The sequence below is a fragment of the Tetrahymena thermophila genome (assembly GCF_000189635.1).
Source record: "Tetrahymena thermophila SB210 genomic scaffold scf_8253823, whole genome shotgun sequence".
NCBI classification, from domain to species: domain Eukaryota; phylum Ciliophora; class Oligohymenophorea; order Hymenostomatida; family Tetrahymenidae; genus Tetrahymena; species Tetrahymena thermophila.
The window spans coordinates 140,655-156,574 of NW_002475930.1; the positions used below are offsets into that span (position 1 = coordinate 140,655).

Below are 15,920 nucleotides of genomic sequence, written 5' to 3' on the forward strand. Positions count from 1 at the left end.
TATTTGTAAATAATTAAATAAATAATGCTGAAATTGGAATATGATATTGTGTAAATTAGTATTACGTTTATGTTCTTTGTGGCAATTGATTATTTAAAAATGAGAAATACCATTTAATATTAATGAATTAGATAGATATATTAATATTTAGTTAACAGAAATTATTAAATTAATCTTAATTAATAATACGAATTTACTTACGATTAATTTAATATTCTACTCAATAGGATTTTGGTGATTTTATTAACCAAAATTAATATCTCACTTCAAAATTTACATTTAAAAATGAATGAACAAATAAATGAAGAAGTGAATGTAGTAGAACAACAAATCTTTTAAAATGGAGGCCAAACTAAATAGAATCAGTAAGCTTAAGTAATCAAGAAAGTCAAGAAAGATAAGAACAAAAATTAAAGAAAAAACATGAAGAATAATGCTTAAATACTAACTGAAGAAGAAAAAGCTGTGAATAAGTTAATGGTAGTCTCTTCGAGCAAAGAGAATTCTCTTTCTAGATAAATAATAGAAGATATTAATAAGGATAATCATGAACTTATATAGGTAGATTTAAGTCATTCATCTCTTAAAGACTCGAATACGAGCTGCGGATGGGATGATGGGTTTCATATTAACTATCATTTTTGTGATTTAAAGCACTTTTGTTCCTAGATGTAGTCTTTAGATGATTTAGATAAAATGCCTTAAAAAAATCAAAACTAAAAAGAATCAGGAAACGATAATAAAAATTAGAAGGATACAGGGAAGTAAAATAATTGTGATAATTGCATGCATAAAATGAGATATTCTCCTTACTTTTAACTGAAGAAACAAGAAATCGCATCACAAGACAGATGTAGAACTATTTATTAAAAACAATACTAATAAATAATGTAAAATGATTAAGTTTGCTAATGCAAAGATTTTCAATAATAGTAAAATATTACTCAAAATGGGTTAGTTGAAAAATCTGTCTCCACAGTGAAATCCATCTATTTTTAAAAATCGAGCTAATTTCAGTTTAGTTCTAATAAAAAATTTATAAAAATGCTGAGAAAACAGTCTTAAAATATAAGCTATTAAACATAATAGCAGCAAAAGTAGGATAATGACTAAGAAATTGCTCGTATAACTAGAGCAGATATGAATGGAGAAATAGTATAGCTGAAAGATATATACAGAAATAAAAAAAATATAAATGTAAGTTCTTATGATGATGATATTTTAAAATAGAAATATGATGGTAATTTCCATCAATTTCACTCTAATTCTTCTGAAAGGCAAAGTCTAAGAAGCCAATATAAAGCCATTCTAGATTATTACAGTATTCCTTCACCAAAACTGTCATAAATAAAGTTTAATCCGAATTAATTAAAGACAACTAATTCAAATGTTACTTCATAAGGGTAAAAAATAAAAATTGCTGTGGATAACTAAAAGCAATAAAAAGTTTCTATAAATCATGTTAATGCTGAAAATAATTATTGCTCTAACAAGAATAACATTTACTCATCACCTAATTTTTAGGACTCCAGTGCTTTGTAGGAAAATCCATTTAGAACTATCTAATCTACTTCACCATTATGCTAGAAAAATTTAAATGAAAGCCATCCCATCTAAAGATTAGCTCCATTAGATGTTCCTGGCGAAGAAACAAAGTCATTATTTAATTAACAAAATAAAAATATTAATTAAAAATTATATAAAACATCACCTCTCTCCAAGCATTGTAGCTCTCCTTTTGATAGATTAGATTAGTTATAGCATCCTTAGGTTTTAAAAAATAGCTTTAAAAACATAAAAAAAATATTTTTTAAAACTCCTGATTCTGCCATCAGCCACGGGAGTGAGAGCACTTTAGAACATAGTAGATTGTAAGAGGTGAAAAAAAATGACAATTCCTCAAATACATCTAACTATGAGACAAATTTACCTAAGCTAAACTAAAATTATTAAGCCCAACAAAATAATAAAATCAATCCTGAACTAAAAAATTAGGCTAGCCAAAAAAACTTAAACTAACGCATGCAAAAACATAAATTAGAAAATGAATTACTCAGAACAACTACAAGTGATGTAAGTGATACGTCATTAGACCAACCGCTTGAATAGAGAGAGGAGGTGCTATAAAAAATTGAGACTTAAGGCTTTTAAAAAATTTTTCTAAAAGAGCATAATTAAGCAAAGAATTAGAAAAAATGTAAGGACTTGCACAACTCTGATGATAATATTGCAAATAAAGAAAAAGATGAGAATAAATATGAGAGTGTAAATGATAGATAAAATAATATGCTAAAAAAATTAAGTCCAAATAAATAAAATGGAAAAAATGAATTATAATTGTAATAAATACTTGAGCAATCGCATGAATAAGTTCATGCAAATAAAGTGAGATTTATTTAGAAAAATAAATAAAATACAGAATAGAATCGGCATATTGATGAGCATAAAAATCAAAAATAAATATTAAGCGAAGATTCGTCAATAAAAAGTAGTAACAATAAAAATTAATTGGTAAATTAAAGACAGTAGATTATAAATAATTAGAAATCTATATAATTAAATAAAAATGCTTAAAGTGGGGAGAAGGAATCGGATGAAGGTATCAGAGAAACCATAAAAATAAATTAGTAAAATTTTTAAAATGTAAATGATTTTTCTTACATAAATAATAATAATTTATCCATTCCTGTGTAACATTTATAAGCATCTATTAATAAATCAATTAGAACAAAAGAAGATTAGCACTCTACAAATGTTAACAAAAAGTAAGAGTTACCTGTAAAAAATGCAAGCAGACAAAAAGATATTTAGCATAATAATTAAAATCAGTCTGAATTTACAGATTAATTGAATATAGAATGTTAAAGCTATTTAGTATCTTAAAAGCCATTATATAAAGTAAAACCCTTTTCTAGAGAGTATTAATATCCACCAAATTACAAAGCATTATGCAACGAAGTTGATAAAAATAGAAGTAACAACAACAAACAAGATCTTGAAGTAAAATAAACAAACTAAAACAAAATCAATAATGAAAAAATACCTCACACAAATTAATTATTTGGTTCAAATTTTTAAAATTAAAAAAGCGAAATAACAATTTTAACAATTGAAGAAAGTGAAGCAAACGAAATTAAATTACCATCTATAGCAATTTATACTCATAAATTTAATTGTAACAATGATCTATATAATAAATCTAAAGTTGCTTATAAACAATCGCCTTCAAGAAATAATTTGATTGATTCTAATTTATCTTGAAGAAGCTTTTTCCATTAAATAACTATTTCAAAGAATGAATTTATTAAGAATATTCAAACAGATTTTGTAGTAACATATTTAAAATATTTAATGGGTGTTGTAAATAAAATTTAACCCTTTTCTTTATATTTATTCAATTAATATCTTATTTATTATGTAAAAATTGCCTGTTTCATCTTTATAATTTTTTTATGATAAATTTTATAGATAATGATATTTATGCCTTTCAATTAATACTTAAATCTGCATGTTTACTTGCATTAAGCAAGAGTAAATTAAATTAAAATAATATTATGGGGGTTATCATGTATATTTAATATATAGAACGCTAAATTTATTTTAAAAACATAAAATAACTTAATTATTAAATACTTCTGCCATTAAATAATTCTTAAAATCTACATACTAGCTTCTATTAATGAAGGATAAAGTGCAATAATTTTATTGGGGCTTCTATGAATATTTAAAATTTAGAATGTTAAATTGAATTTTCAAAAGAACACTTATTATTTTATAACATATCCTACTATAATATTAAATGAAACATATTCAATAGTAAGTATATGAAATGCTAACAAATAATTCTAATTAAAATAATAATATCATAATAAATTTTACATTTTTTAATAAATATTTAAAAATCATAAATATGTTTTCTTGCATAAATTAAAATTAAAAAAAAAAAAATAATCCTAATTTTCTTAGAAAGTAATAAAATTTTTCAATTTACTATAATTGTTATGGAAATGAATATAATTTATAAATTTATTATTGATATTTTATTTAAAATAAGTGGTTTCTGATGTTAGATCTAAATTATTACTTTTTTAGTTTGGTATTGAAACTATTGATGTCAAATCAACTGAAATCAAATATATAAATAAGCAATTATTCATACCTTAAATGAATAAATAAATTATCTTGTCTGATTAAGTGAAAAAACCTTCAAATGCTAACCTGTTATTAAATCTTTCTTATTTTATTTTAATGCTGTGATAAAATTTATGCAAAAATATTTTAAATCTTATTGTTAATAATTTATTAACTTTTTCAATTTAAAATTTAAAATTTAAAATTCGCTTATTATAGAATACCCCTATCCAAAAATAATGAATGGATAGCTCTAAATAACATATGCTGAGAAATAATAAATATAGAAGAAAGCTTTATTTTAAAAACGCTCAATAAAGTATTTAAGATATTTAAATCCAAAATTATTTATTTTAAAAAAAAGAAAAAAAGAGTGAATATTTATATTTAAATGTTTAAAATATGAAAAGTAGTGATGAGGGAAAATTGAAAATTGATGTGTTTTTGGAGAAAGCTTTTATATTTTATTATTTCAAGAAATCTTTGTTTTAAAAAATTGAGCGGCTTACTTTGATAGAATAATTGAAATTATTTGGATGTAAAAAATAGACATAAAAGAAAATAAATTGAAAATTAATTAATCTGTCTTAGATAAATTATCTATTTACTACCAACATTGATTGATCTTTTATTAGATGGGAGGATTTAGTTAATTAAATAAAGATATTACGTAAAGCAAAAATGTTTGTAATTAAAACACAAATAGAGTTTATTTCATTAAGAAAATATAACAAATAATATAAAAAATATTCACTTAAAACAACAAATTTTTAAAGTGATAAAAAAGATACGCTTTTATTTATTTATTTGACATTGAAAGCAAAAAAAAACTCGCTAAATTTGCCAAATTCCTCTCTACTAAACAAAAAAAAAATAGCTACTTAAATCATTTAACATATTTCTAAATGGATTTGAATAACTCTGAGTAGCTAAATTAACTCAATCCAAGCGACATATAATGGGATTTTAGTTAATAATACTTAAATTTTGATGTATTAATTCATGAATAGCCACAGTTAAATAAGAGCGCTGAAAATGAAAAACACTACATTATTGTAAATCTAAGTGACACAATACAAAAAAGCGCTCACAACTTCTGTCCAAAAGAATAACAAAACCACCCTCCATTTTCTTTTGATCAAATGAGCACTATTCGTGAAGCTGCGGTCTATCATGCTATTGAGAATATTGAGGATTTAGGCTTTAACAATTTAGAAGTGTCTGAACATTGCATTTATCTTCTTTCTTAGTTAATACCTTACACAGCACCTAATTTCAAAGAATATTCAAACTATATAATAGCGTTTGCTATTAATTAAGCGTGTTTTCCTGAAGCTAATATGAAAAATCCCTCAGATTTAGCTAGATTTATAAAGTATAATCCAAACCACTCCTCTGAAGAAAGTAGCTATTTTCAGTGCTATAGCATTTACATGATGAAAGTTCCTCATTTTCCTTCTTTAGAATTAGACCCAGTCGATGCTAAAAAATAATTTGAGTGTTTTGATATGATTCACTCATATTTGTAAGGTCTTTTGCTTTTAAATCAATATGAATTAACGGAAAGACTTAAATAAGAAAACACATCATTTTCTCATATGCTAAAAATCATATAGACAGTAGATGAACTCACTGATAATGATTTCACAGCCATTTATAACTGTATCAAAATTTATTGGTTGCATGAAGAATTATTCGATAATTATTCAAGTGAAATAATTGCTCATGTAATCTTAAAGTTATTACAATATTCCTCAGAAGTTGAATTTAATTTTTCTAAATTCGGAAATTTGGAGTTGCTCTCTAATATATACTCTTAAGAATGGATAGAAAATTTCAAAAATTGCTTTGTAAATTTTATAAAGATTATCAAAACCTAGATTCCTTAGGAGATTCAAAGCTAATGTTGCCTTTCTTCTTAGGATGCCCTATTTGACTTTGAGTAGATAGACTAATATACAAGCAGCTTCTATGACATGGAAATAGAACAAAATGATGACTAATCAATAAAATAAAAATAAATTATTGAGCAAGAAAATTTCTCAAATATAAAATTGAATATGAATTAAAATCAAATTTAGATTTCAAACAATCTTTCAATTAAAAACACTCCCTAAAATTATAATGAAGAGTTTAACTAATAACTTTTCTCCAGTTATAATTAAATTATCAAAACACCAGAAAAAAAAACCAGCAATTTAAAATTGAATGATGATATATCCTCCTTATCCACTGATCCTTAAAATAGGTAGCTGAAATTTCTGAACAGCTACACAGAAGAGACTAATAAATCTTCATCTTCAACAAATAATCTTTCTATGAGTGTTGAAGATGCAAAAAATTTATTAACTTAAGAATTAACTTGCAAAATATCTCCCACCCCTTTCAATTAACCAGAAATTTCAACATTTTAACATTATTCTGAAATCAAAAACTGAAAATATATAAATTAATCAATAAACAGGTGTGAGTGCGTGATCAGAAAATTAAAAGTTTTAATAACAATTTCAAAATAAAATCCTTTACCCCTAAACACAATTTTTGTTTCAAATATCAACCAATTAGTTGAAACAACAATATTAATAATTATTTTCAATAAGAATAAATTTTAATTATCAAACTATGAATATTATTTATATTAAAGATTTACAAGTTTCAATATTTACCTCATTTCAACCTATATATTTTATTTAGTACGAATTATGCCTCATTTAGTTTTTAATACAAATATTTATCAATCTTTTTAAATTTCTTTCATTATATCTATCAATCTATCTACCTATATATTTATCGATCTATCTTAATATCTATAATAATATTTATTTTTCTCACAGCAAAGTAACTTCTAAAGAAAAATACTTCCTTAAATAAAATTTAGTTTATTTAAATAAACAGTATTTCTGCTAATATTGTATAAAAATTTTGCAAATAATTTGTGCTAAAAATAAATGAATTTTTTAATAATTAGTTCAACAAATATTTAAATATTTTATAAGTCTTTTTTTATATCTTTTTAATAAAATAAATCAAAGTTAATTTTAGAGGAAATAATATTTTGTGAGTGTTTGATTGTGTTAAAGTCAATTAAGTTTCCTTTATTAAATGATTGAATCATAGAAAAAAACAATAGTCAAAAACTTTTTAAAAATTTAGTATGGCAATTGATGTGTTTGAATTTTTGAATTAAGGATTAATCTTTCTTTTATTTTTGTTTTAAAAAAAATTAGTAAAATTTACATTACAATTGAAGTGTTTGCCCTTTATTTATTTCTGCTAAATTAAGAAGAAAACTTTCAAAATATAGTTGGGGATTTTAACACTCCAATATTATTAATTATCTGTAGAGAAATCATTATTTATATTTATCTATTATCCTTTTTAAAGGTTAGCGGTAAATTTTTTTATTTAAATAATAAAGGAGTAATTTTTGTAGAAAATAAATTTCTATTTAGTTATTTTGAAATAAGTATGCCCATTTATTTTTAAAAAAATATACCTTATATCAATTATTATCAGGATTTAATTATAAAAAATTAACTAAAACATACAGGAGTAAGGAAAAGAATTAATTATTTTTATTTAAACAAATTACATTAAGTATCGCATTTGAAGCTGAAATGAAGAAAAAAAAGTCGATCTTAAACACAAAATATAAGGCAAAATATGAAAAAAATTTGGATGTAAATATTCATTTGTAAATCTTTTTATTCATTAATTTGATAAGAATTAAATGAATAATATTATTATTATTGATATTAATGAAAAGAGAATATTTAAAATTTAAAAATATACCTTTGAACAAAAATAAAAGAAATAACTTATAATTCTTGATATTGTTAAACCAATTTTTATTGTGGCAAAGATACCTAAATATAAATATATGTTTATATTTATTATTTTTTGTAATGTTTTGTTGAGAATCTGAAAAAAGTTAAGTTAGATTTACATATTTAAATAAATAATTTATAATTTCTTTGATTAATAAAATTTATATGCCCAAAAACCACAAACTGAAATTAATTAATTGAATTTGATATAAAAACACTCCAAACAAAACCAAAAAAAATTAATTGTTCGATTGTCTATTTTTAAATGATATTATTTCAAAATTGATGTATTGTTTTACTATATAGTATGTAATTATTATATGACGACATAAAAATTGAAATAATTGTAAATATTTCGGATATATTCTAATTTTGGACCAATCTCATAAAATAATAAGAATAGCAACTTCGAATGAATAACAAACAAATCACTAAAATTGAATAATTAGATCAATTTTGCTCAATAAAAAATATTACAAATGTTTATTTAAAATTAAATAAATAAAATTGTATTTCTAATTATGCAAGATACATTTTTAATTCTTGTCTAATAAAATAATTAATGTTTTTCTATTTTACTAAAAATCAAGATTATCTATCTGTTTTTACATTTCATTTCTGATTAAATTATACTTGATTTAGCAATAATATTTATGATTTTTATTTACTTTTATAATGAGAGCTTAAATATTATCATACTTATTAGGCAGTTTCATAATAGTCTGCGCCTTATAAACTCTTTTATTTCTATAAGAATATCAAACAAATAGTATAGATAATTTAATAAAATACTGAGAGCTGATAATATATTTGTATTTCAATATGAATAATCTAAAATGTTCAATTTATAGTTTTTAACAATTTGCACAGATAGTAATTTTAAAATAAATTTTGTTATAAGAATTAATTGTCGCTCGCTACAAGTATTATTAATAAAATGTATATAATTAATTTATTTATTTTACAAATTCGCATTTTTTAGTTTATTCTATTTATCCATTTATAAGTTTTTCTAATTTTTTATAAGCTATCAATTTTTTGATAAAATTTGACTACTATTTATAAAAAGCAAATTTTTTATCAAAACATTAATTAATTAATTTATTAGTTTAAAAAGATTATTTTTATGATTAAAATATTGCTATATAAGCAATTTTTATATTTAAACCAAAAAAATAAATTAAAATAAATCTTAATATTTAAAAATAATATATTTTTTTTATGGATTTTTTCCTTATTTTATTTAGATTAATGGACATAAAAATAGATGCCATAATTTTCTTTTAAAATTTATTATTTTAAATGAATTTTTTTATTTAAAGCTAGCTATTTTAATTTTTAAAAACTAGATTTTGCTTTAAGATTAATTTAAAATATTTGTTTCATTTTAAAACTAATTTAATTTTGGAATTTAACCATGAACATGAATTAACAAAAAAAAAAAATCTAAAAAATTAATTTTAAAATCATTAATTTTATTTTTAATTTGTTTAATAAAGCTTTTCTATAATGTATATGCGTTAAAAGCTATTTACTTAAAGAGCATTTATTAGTTAATTAATGTTCTTAATTAAGATTAAGAAAAAGAATTTTTAGTAAATTGATAGATTGACTGATTAATTAATTTATTGATGTACAAGTTTAAATTTTTAATCGATATTAATTCTACACAAATAAGAGTTCAGACAAAAGTTTAAAATAAACGATTTCTTAAATTTTATTCTATTCAAATAAGTAGAACATTTTTATAGATTTATATTTTTACACAGTTTAATATTTAATTATTGATAAATATTAACAAGTAATTATTAAAAATAAATTATTAAAAACAAATTATTAAAAAATGTTATCCAAAAAACATATTTACAAAGATATTTTTAATTATATTTGAAAAAAAATGACACAGTCACAATTGATAAAACAAATAAATGGTTAAAATAGGGGTTTAAATCAGATTATAAGTTTTTTAAAAGACAATAAACAAATGAATAAATACGCTTGTTTTTTCTTCCTTCATATTAAAATATGCAATATTTATAGAATAATATAATATCTTTTCTATATTTTTATTAGATAAATTTTTGATTTATTTGCTAAGCTTGTTATTTATTTAAAGACAAACCATTTATCCCTTTATTGATTGATCCACTTTACTTTACTTAATGCTGAAAATCTACTAAATTTAATATATAGTCTTAATTAATTTTATTATTTTAATTGTTCTTGATTTGTTTTTATTTTTCTCACTTTAAATATCAAACTGAAGCTTAGGCTACTTTAGTAGCGTAATCTTGCAAAAATTGAACTAAACAAGTTATTGCTTCATCAGTTGTTGCTAAACCTAATGAAACTCTAATACCTTAACCTCTTTTATTTTGCAATCCTACAATGCCTCTCTTGTTGGCTTCTTCTAAAAAGTGTTGATCTTGCTAAACTCCTAAGACATTAAAAACTATATGAGTGTTTGAGCGGAACTCTTCAGAGATTTTATTTTGATATATAAGAGGATGAGCATCGATTTCTGTATAAATACGATGTGCATAGCCATTTATTTTCTTTTGGATTTCCTTTACTCCTCCCATTTTTTCTGCATATAAGAAGAATTAGGCGTTCATATATTAAGGGAATGTGGGTGGAGTGTTTGGTAGACCGTCTGTGGCCTTCAAGGCAGCATAATCAATCATATAAGGGCATTAGGGATGAGGAGTTCTCATAGCGGATTCTCTAATTATCAAGAAGATAGATCCAGCTATACCTATTTGATATTCACTGCTAACATAAGCAACATCTATTTATGACCAATCAATTTCTCTAGTTAAGAAATCTGCAGATAAGTCTGCAACCATTAAAGCATTAGGAGCAATATCAGTTTAACGTCTAGGTTAAATGTTAAGAGCTATTCCATCAGCGGGTTCATCAGAAACGTAGTGAATGTAAGCTGTATTAGCTGATAAGGGTTCTTGGTCTGCCAAAGTAATTTTTTTAGTTCCAGGAGTGAGTTGAATATTTTAAGTGATATTAAGATGAGGAACATATTTTTTAGCCTCATCAATAGCTCTTTGGCTCCAATATCCCGAATTGATGTAGGTAGCAGTATCTTTTTTATCCAACAAATTAAGAGGTACAGCTGCTATCTGCAAAGCTTAACCACAGTGCATAGTGTAGATCTTAAATTCTGCAGGAATTCCTAGAAGTCTTTTCATAGCTTGTTCACCTTATGCAATGTAATTCAAGAATTTTGGATTTTTGTTGAACATTTCAATCATAGTGAGACCAACGCCAAAGCAATTATACCATTCAGCTTCAATTTATTATAACATTTCCTAAGGTAATCCAATCTGCTCGCCATTAAAATTGTATTTTCTACCTTAAACAGGTTATTAGGGTAACTTGTCCATAGTTAATCTATCGAATAATTCCTATTAGTATATTTTTTACTAACTACTTTTACTCTGATTAAATGTCAGATTTTTTGATTTAATTTTTTTTCTTTCTTTTATATGATTGATAAGACGATGTATTGATATATTGATAAATGATAAGATTTATTTAAATAATATTCTTAGAAAATTGTTCGTTTCAGGTTCCAATTAAATAAATTCTTGATAAAAAAATATAAATGAAAAATAAGCTTACAAGAAGAATATTATCCAAAACAATCAAAAAACACGCATAAAGGCATTCTTGCCTGATTATTTATTAATAATATTCAAATTTTTGTTGCAATACCCAATACCCGCTATCAAATAATTTAATTATGATTTGGTATCTGATTGATTGTAATCAACTCCTAATTTTCTTTTAATATATACGTAAGATAAACAGCTACATCATCTAAATTACAATAATTACTCACTCACTAATTCAATCAAGTATTCCTCTCATTAAATAATGGATATAAGAACACTGATTATAATTATTTAATATTCTTTAATTTTTTTTTCTAGATTAAAAATACGTGTGTTCTAAAATATTGTTTGAGCTCAACAGCTTATAATAGAGTTTAGTCCTTCAAGTAACTAACAACAGAATATTCTAAGAAATAAATATCAAATTACTAAACAAAACCACTAAAACGAATAAGTAGCAATAAATATTTATATTGCTTGATTTTTATGAATAGAGACATAACAAATCAAATACAAAAACAATTGTCAATTAATTTAAATGTAATATATTTATAAAACAAAGTCTATATTTTTTTGAAGGTATTTGCCTTAATACCAAAATAAAAATACAGTTTTGAATGAAAAAGCCTAATAAAAAGTGATTTTAGAAATTTAAAAAAAATAATCATCATATGTATGTTGCACGAATATAGATTGATATATATATTTTTAGTTGAAATATAACTTTTAGCTTAGAAATCTTACGCAATATTTTCCAGTTTTAATAATTAGATTATTGCAATTTCACTGTTAATACGTTTGTAGTAATAGTTTTTTTTGAGTTTTTTATCACATAAACAATTGTTAATTATTTATTACGCCAAATGAATCAGTTTTTTATAACTTTTGATTTGTATTGTTGTGACGCATCTTCTTAGTATTATTTTCTAATTTAAGAAAATTTTGACATATCTTTAAATATTCTTTTATACATAAATCCTTTAAATAATAAATCTTGATCCTTTTTTTAGCATTACCTACCTAAAATATCTTATGAAAAAGATTCTTCTAACTCTATTCATCTACTAAAATATTTATTATTTTTATTCCATATTTATGCTAAAAATGTACAATTCTCTAAGGTATTTAAGCATATGATTTTTTTTTGATTAGAATTGAATGCAATAAAAAGGATTAAAAATCTAAAAGTAAACTAAAAAATGTTTTAGATACTTGATAAAATTTTTAAAATGGGTAGATTTACTTGAATTCAAATTAAAAATAGAAATATGCTTCAAAAAAATATAAACTAAATTTGTAATAACTTTTGATAAAAAATAAATTACTTTAAAATTAAATCATTTTATGATATTATAAAAATATTCAAAAATTTATAGACCCTAAGTACCTTCTCACTAAATTCTCATACTTCCAAATTGCAAATAGCTTTAAATAAATTTTATATCATACTTCAATTTAACTGTGAGTTTTTATAGTTAAAATAAAAAGAATGGCAATGAATAATAAAAATATTTTTGTTTTATTTTTAAAATTTCATCTGATTTCTCTAAAAAATTTAATAATTAATAAAACATAAAATATTTTATGTAATAATTTTAGTTAATTTAATATATCGAATTAAATTAATTTAATTGTACATTTATTATATTTACTAGCTCTAGGTGATTCGCAATTAATTAATGAATATTTTATTTAATACTACTTTGCTGAATTATAAATATTGCATTTGTTAAGATTATTAAAATAAAAAAGTATTTGCCTTATTAAGATAGATATTATGAAATAATTATTAAAAGCGAATTTGAAAAATGGAAGAAAGTCTTAAAGATTTCTGATTTATACAATCATTTTAAGTTACTTGTTTATGGTTGTCTTGTCATAAAACTCCTGTATTTATTTATTTTTTTATTTTCCTCATAAAAATACATATCAATCAATCAATTTAAATATTTCTATTATTTACTCTCGTAATAGTTTTGAGTAAGAAAAGGAGTCTTTTTTCAAAATAAGACACAATTAATTTCAGCGGCTCTAAAAAGTACCACGAACCAGGTAGTGCAGAATTTAACTTTGCTATAGCTATGGTTATTTGTAAACTTCTAATTATTTATAAATGATCTGAAAGTCATGTTTAAATGTAAAATAATCTTAAAAGTTTTAGTTATGATGGCAGGCATTTGCTCTGGCTTAAATGTTGGTCTTCTCTCGATTGATGTCGTAGCATTAAATCTTAAGATAAAGAGTGGAACAGAAAACGAAAAGAAGAATGTAATTAAATATGTTTTATTATATTATAATTTTAATTTAATTCAATGATACATATATTTTCTTTAATAAATTTACCTATTTTCTGTATAATACTCACTAACTATATATATTCAACTTTAAGAAGTAATATCTATCTATTTTATTCATTTCGAAATACAGGCATAATAAATTTTAGATGTTCTTTCAAATCATCACTTGCTATTATCGACTCTCTTAGTTGCAAATGCATTAGCTATGGAAGCTCTTCCTATATTCTTTCATGAAATAATCCCTGCAGCATTTGCTGTTTTATTTTCAACTATTATAGTAGTCGTATTTGGTGAAATTATTCCATAAGCATATTGCACAGGTCCTAAATAATTCGAAATAGCCTCAAAAAGCTTGCCTATTATAAAGTACATTTAATATTAAATATATATTCTTAATTTTTATCAAAGAATAAAATTGCCTATATTCAACTAATAGATTGTTGATACTCATTTTTTGGATTTTCTGTTTCCCAATAGCAAAATTCTTAGACTGGTTATTAGGCAAGCATGACAGTAGTAAATATAGAAAGAACAAAAAAGATTTAAAGGCATTAATTGAACTCCATGAAAACGGATAGCATGACACTCATTTATAGCAAGTAATAATTAATTATTTATGATTGGTGAATAAAATAGGCACCTTATTTTTTTCTAATCTCAAATAATTAAAAATTTTTCAGAACTCTTTGATTTTTATGACACATAATCAATAAAAAATAATCTTATCTGTACATTTGCTTTTAACAAAGTCTTTTTTGTCAATCTTTAGAATTCAATTTTAAACATTTTCTTAAAACTATTAAAAATAAAAATAGTTTGGATTCAATAAACAAGAAGTAATGATGATTTCATCAACCCTCGATTTAAGAGAACAAAAGGTTACTGAAAAGATGATTAAGTTAGATGATGTAAATAAATTTTACATTTTACTTTTGTTACAAATTACTTTTCTCTAATATGATAGTGCTTTATGCTTAATACAGAAGACATTTTTTCGAAAGAACTCATTTTAAAGATAAAATAAAGCGGTTTCTCTACAATTCCTATTTATGACAAGGTTAGAACTAATATTATTGGATGCTTAAGAACAAAAATTATATTAGGATGCGAAAACAAGCATTTAAATAAGGTAAAGAAAGTTTCTTACTATTAATGTATTAATAAAAATATAATATAAAAAGCCTATAGCCACAAGATTCCCTCTAACTTAGTTATTGATGATAGCAAAAGACACAAACATGCTTTAGATGATATAAATCTTTTAAAAAAAGAAATGTAGTCTAGCAATAGTTACAACAGAAGAAAAAAAGAAGAAAAACAATGAAGAATTGTTAATGAGTGTAATTAATTTAATTTTCAAATATAATCCAGTAGCTGAAGTAATATTGAATTAATATTAATTTATATTTAGTGCAGAGATATGATTGTTGAGCATTATAGTCAAATTGAAGGTATTATCTTTTTGAAAGATGTATTTGAAGAAATAGTAGATATAGACTTCTAAGATGATGATTTGCATATTAAGGTTATTAATACATTATTTTAAACTAATAATTTTATAAATTTTTGTCTTTTTTATTAGCATGATGAAAAAACTAAAAAAAAGACCAAGAGCACTATGAAAATAAATAACTCCCTACAAGAACCTCTTATAAGCCAAGGATCAAATAAAAAAAACTGATTTATTAAAAATTAAACACAACCATAAAAATGATCCTGAATTAAAAAAAGAGTAAAAGAAACAATTAACATACTAACTAACTAAAATAAATTTATTTAAAAATATTTAATTTCGTTTAATATACTTGCCTAAACTACATAAAAAATCAAAAAATACCTTTAATTATAGTTAAAATAAACATAAATATGCATTTATGTAGGTATATGTATTTTTATGTTGATAAATAATAAATAAATAAAAGTGTTAGAAATTAACTAGAAAAAAATTAATAGAAGTGAGAAATTATTATAATTAAATATTTAACTAAAATAAATATTAGAATTAATACTATTAGTATAATTAGTGAAAGGTGAAA

The 15,920-nt window shown here is 22.5% G+C and overlaps 4 protein-coding genes across 4 annotated transcripts; 3 read left to right on the forward strand and 1 right to left on the reverse strand. All coding sequences in view use genetic code 6, as the record gives it.

Moving 5' to 3' along the window:
* Window positions 1-147: 147 nt before the first annotated feature.
* Window positions 148-2,834, forward strand: TTHERM_00678150 (hypothetical protein; the record flags this gene model as incomplete). Its single annotated transcript, XM_001027791.2, has 2 exons — window positions 148-2,643; window positions 2,727-2,834. Exons 1-2 carry the CDS (start codon window positions 286-288, stop codon window positions 2,832-2,834), a joined length of 2,466 nt encoding a protein of 821 aa, XP_001027791.2. The 5' UTR covers window positions 148-285.
* A 2,202-nt stretch (window positions 2,835-5,036) lies between these two features.
* Window positions 5,037-6,569, forward strand: TTHERM_00678160 (hypothetical protein; the record flags this gene model as incomplete). Its single annotated transcript, XM_001027792.1, has 1 exon — window positions 5,037-6,569. The coding sequence occupies one exon, from the start codon at window positions 5,037-5,039 to the stop codon at window positions 6,567-6,569; it is 1,533 nt and encodes a 510-aa protein (XP_001027792.1).
* Window positions 6,570-10,213: 3,644 nt separating this feature from the next.
* TTHERM_00678170 (class V aminotransferase) lies at window positions 10,214-11,356 on the reverse strand (the record flags this gene model as incomplete). Its single annotated transcript, XM_001027793.3, has 1 exon — window positions 10,214-11,356. One exon carries the CDS (start codon window positions 11,354-11,356, stop codon window positions 10,214-10,216), a length of 1,143 nt encoding a protein of 380 aa, XP_001027793.1.
* Window positions 11,357-13,288: 1,932 nt separating this feature from the next.
* On the forward strand, window positions 13,289-15,863 carry TTHERM_00678180 (transmembrane protein, putative). Its single transcript, XM_001027794.3, has 10 exons — window positions 13,289-13,476; window positions 13,562-13,678; window positions 13,743-13,855; window positions 14,015-14,250; window positions 14,321-14,483; window positions 14,700-14,792; window positions 14,849-15,013; window positions 15,066-15,224; window positions 15,296-15,409; window positions 15,467-15,863. The coding sequence occupies exons 1-10, from the start codon at window positions 13,365-13,367 to the stop codon at window positions 15,563-15,565; spliced, it is 1,371 nt and encodes a 456-aa protein (XP_001027794.3). The 5' UTR covers window positions 13,289-13,364; the 3' UTR covers window positions 15,566-15,863.
* Window positions 15,864-15,920: the final 57 nt, after the last annotated feature.